We start from the raw sequence: 4,621 nt of genomic DNA, 5'->3' as shown, positions 1-4,621 counted from the left end.
TGTTCAGTTGTGCAATATACAAATTTCCAGATGCTCACAAACACCTTACTCAACCACCGTCAGGGGTTGTATTCCCTAAAAAGGTATTTATAGATGTTGATATGTGTCAGCATTACTGTTTGTTTTCTCAGTTGTGTAGCCCTTCTTTTTTCCTTGTACTTCTTCCATAAGTTTGTCAATCGTTATACTTCTTTGGCTATTTGAAACTCCTTGTGACATTTATTTATGCTTCTGAATGGAGTTCAATTTCGGATGCATGCATCTATTATAACCAGTTGGTTTGGGATTGCTTTACATATGTTTGTATGATATGCTTAAGCCATGGCAAACAATCACTTAGATTTGTTTTTTCATCTAATGCATTGGAAAATGTTTAAAATGCATAAAAACATATTAATGAATTTGTTTGGCTGGTTCACCCTGAACCGGCCCAGCCGGCCCTCAGATCTATTACAGGAGGCGGAAACTATCCACCTTCTTTGGCCTTGCCCACCCATAGTGAGGGCCCCACTAGTCCACTTGAACTCAAATTGAAAAGGAGGGGGCAGCTAGGGCTTGGGAGGGAAATTAGATTAGGAAAGTTTTTGTATTAAAGAGCATGAGATGTTTAGGGAGGGATTATGTTTTGATTTGTTCTCAATCAGGATTTCTTGGCGACTTGGGCTCTAGACTCTCTTGTCTAGAGATTTGAGAGAGACGATTCTCCTCTCGAATTGAGGATCTCTTGTATCTTGTTTTCCTTATTGTTTGGCTTTGATTTTCTTACTGCAATATATTGTTTTGGGCTGTTTTCACCCAGATTTTGCATTATTCTCACTGTTTTTCACCAATAAGTGATAGGTTTGCTTGCGAACTCAAATATTACCCTTAGGGTTACTTGCGAACTCAAGTATTTCCTATCAGAATTGAGCTTTTTCTCTCTTTAATTAATAATTACATTCTGGAGGTTTCCTTTCTGCGTACAGCTTTTTGGTAATGTTCATGTGGTGCAGTCTGTGTTTGCATGAACCTTTGTAGAAAATAATCATTTTACTGCCAATTTCTGCATTTGTTTGTGACAGAATTTTCCTCTTGTTGTTATTATCTCTTTGAGGGTGGTTTTTTTTTTTGAAAGCCTTTTTTGATTTTCTTTTTATATATATTTTTGCTTGGTCTGTGTAGTCAGGTAGTTTGTCTATGCCATATTGATAGCTTTAGTAATCCATGGTTATAATGTTATATCTTTGATGACGTGATTAGTTTTTCGATTGAACAGACCATGTTTTACAGCACTAACAATTTATCAGTCAATTTCAAAACTGGTCATCTTATTCTATTCTATTCTGGTTTCAGACTGTTACTATGGGTGATTTGAAGCCGGCGCCTGTTCTCTGGCACGAAGATACAGGCAGGAGACCCTTTGAAAATGGAAGGTATTGACCATTTTACTCAATAATACAATTAGTTGTTTATCTCAGGTTTGGAGGTTTTTTAAACTACAATAGCCTATCCAGGCAAAACCCTCCAGGATCTTTCTCCGGTAGACAACTTGGCGACGCAGCTCATCGTTTAGTCACAAATAGCTTGCAAATTCGAACGGGAAGAGAGCTCAATGATATTGAGGCTAGAAGGCAGGCTCATCCACCATCACATAATCCACATTCTTCTGCTTCATTTCCACATCCAAATGGAAGGCAACATTCATTTGATGTCAGAGCAGAGCAACATTCCGTCGGCCAGTCGCAACGGTACGGTGTTGTTTCTGCGTCAACTTATCGTTACGAGCGACACGAAAATCGTCAATTCGAAAGAAATGAATATGGTAGTAGACCTCAAGCTCCACAGCACAGTAGACACTGGGAGCAAAGAGCCCCTGCTCCAAGCCACCTACAGTATGGTGCATCGGCGTACCCCGTCGCCGCAAGAAATGTAGTCCAGCAACCTATTCATGGTAGCTTCCCTCCACGGTCGGGATATAGGGATGACTATGGTGGTTTCCGTGCGTATGGACTCCAGCAGCCATGGAATCCACAGTATGATCCTAGGAGAGGACCTTCAAGTCAAGCTCCTGTGGGAAGAACAAATACTAACTTGCAGCAAATGGATAATAATAGGTATGTTGTATTAGATAGAGGCTATAACAGGAGGCCGACGCCTCGGCCTCCGCCGCCACCCGGCTATGGCCATTACTAGAGATTAATGAAGGATATGACCAATTGCCTGCCTGAAGCACAATGAGCATTATTCAACTTTTTTTTATTTAAGAGGGTTTTAGCAGAACTGGAATGTAACATTTGACTGTAAAATTTGTATTTGTAACATTTGCTTTTCTTCAATTGGATTTATTATGTCAATTTGATTTTGGATAGACCTAATGTTTATAAAAAAATTATAACAAAAAAATGTTTTTTCATTCACAGTTCTTCACTTAGACCCTGCAAGTGCTAGTAAATCATACCATGTTTGTAAATTATTCAATAATTAAGCTTTCTATGGAGGAAATTTTACACAGATAAAAATCAACTAATTTACAAGATTAAAAATGTGTAAGGATTCTCTCTAAATCATATTTTTAAAAGAATCAACTTCTTGGCTCTCTTCTTATGATTCAAAAAAAGGCTGTAATGACAAATAATCAAGCACTTTGAAAATAAAAGAAGCTACCAATAAGCTGTCAGAATTACTACTACATAATTCTTTTAAGTGTAAAGTAGGAGAAAAACACACTAAGGCCTCGTTTGTTTTGCACTTTATTATGCCGTTTTCGTTTTGAATCGCCGAAAACAGTTACAGATATGTGTTTGCTACCACTACTTCTCTAAACTTCGTTTCTGTACAACGACGTATTTATGCCTATCTGAAAAGACGGAAGGTTGCAGCTTACTCCTTCTACTACCTTTGTTTACACACGGAAATGTCAAATTTACCCACACAACATTTGCGCGTCCATCGGCACATCTCCGAGCGACAGCAAATTATTAGGTCCGATCATCAGACCTAGAAATAGGTCCGGACATCCAATAAGAACTCATCATGTGGCCTGCGCTTTGACTGTGCTTTAGATGTACTTTGACTGTGTTTTACCTACACTTTTGATTGCATTTTTTTGAGTAAAAGTACAGGCCACGTGACAAATTTTTAATGGATGTCCCAACAAAAAAAAATTCCGGTGACCCGATGTTATAATTTGCCCCGAGTGACCTCTTCTAGCGCCTCGTCCAACTCCATTTCTCCCTCACGATTTCCACTCCTCTCTCTCGTCGAGCACAACAGTTATTCCCGCTCATGTTGCTATCACCGAACACAGTAGCCGCTCATCTCACTCTCGGCGAACACAGCAGGCCCTAATCTCCCTCTCGGTCCCGACAAACGAAACTCATCCATCTTCCTCTCACCGAAACCATCAACTCAACAGTCCAAGGTAAACTTTTGCTTTCTCCATTCCAATCTTCTTCAGCGGTGGTATATAGTAACTTACCTCTGGCTAATGAGTTGCAAATCCTCTTAAGAGGTCTTCTGAGGTTCCGAATGCTTTCATAAATGAAATAATAATGAAATAATGTATCTGATTTGGGATTTTGTATGTTTTGAAGAGCACGAGATGGTTTTGTACTCACTATTTCTGCATTTGAATGAGCAGCATTGACGAAGTGGCTTAACAATAACGCATTTTGCATTTCAATGAGGCCTAAGTTGATTTGCCTAATCTATTATTCTTTTCATTTATTAAATTAGTATCTATGTTTTTTTTACTGGTTTTTTATTCACTAATATTCTTCTCATTTATTACTTTAGTATGTGTATGGCTGAGTTAATTCAATCGGTTAATTGGTTAAATGATTGTGTTGGTCCATTTTATTTGTTCTAATTGGATCAGTAGCTGAATGCCTGTGTTAATGTTTTTTTTTTCAAATTCCGTGATTTTCTTGCCGAACTAATATTCATACATTCATCCGGCCCCTTCTAAGTTTAGCACTGGACTTCTTAGAATTTGTTTCAGAATAGCCCTTCTATATGTTAAGCTGTCTTGCTATTTTAAACTTGAAGAATAGTTTGGATATGAAATTCAGGTGGTTTATTTTATTTTATTGTAAAGAATGTATTATGCTTTATGGTGCCGAATGTTGGCCATTAAAAGAGAAGCAAAATACTAAGTTAAGTTTTGCAGAGATGAGGATGCTTAGGTGGATGAGTGGCTTGACCTTTAGAGCTGAAGATAGGATACGAAATGAGCATATATGTGAAAAGGTTGGAGTAGCTCCAATGGAAGATAAGATTAGAGAGAGTCACCTTAGATGGTTTGGTCACATTAAACGGAGGCCTTCCGATGACCCGGTTAGGAAAGTTGAGGTATTAGATTTGGCTTATGTTAAGAAAGATAAGAGTTAGACCTAATAAGATTTGGTTAGAAAATATTAGAAATAATCTTTCTTTATTAGATTTAGATGAGAATTTGACTTTTAACCGGACATAATGGCGAAAAAGGATTCATGTAGCCGACCCCACGTAGTGGGGCAAAGGCTTGATGTTGTTGTTGTTGTATTGTAAAGAATGTATTAGTGATAGAATTATATATTAAAAATTTCTTTAGCTGTAATTGTTATGACTGGTTGAGCAGTGTTAATTATTTTATTTCATAATG

General features: G+C 37.8%; 1 protein-coding gene across 1 annotated transcript in view; it reads left to right on the top strand.

Moving 5' to 3' along the window:
* LOC110098478 (5'-3' exoribonuclease 3) overlaps positions 1-2,368 on the top strand; it is a gene marked incomplete in the record, with an annotated part of 29,778 nt that extends 27,410 nt beyond the window's left edge. The window contains 3 exon segments of the mRNA XM_020825319.2: positions 8-83; positions 1,333-1,412; positions 1,494-2,368. Of these exon segments, the coding sequence (XP_020680978.1) occupies positions 8-83; positions 1,333-1,412; positions 1,494-2,172 (835 nt within the window).
* Positions 2,369-4,621: the final 2,253 nt, after the last annotated feature.

The sequence above is a fragment of the Dendrobium catenatum genome, unplaced genomic scaffold, assembly GCF_001605985.2.
Source record: "Dendrobium catenatum unplaced genomic scaffold, ASM160598v2 fragScaff_scaffold_984, whole genome shotgun sequence".
In the NCBI taxonomy this organism is placed as follows: Eukaryota; Viridiplantae; Streptophyta; class Magnoliopsida; order Asparagales; family Orchidaceae; genus Dendrobium; species Dendrobium catenatum.
The sequence above is the reverse complement of the archived record's forward strand: the minus strand, read 5'-3'. Positions and strand labels throughout refer to the sequence as shown.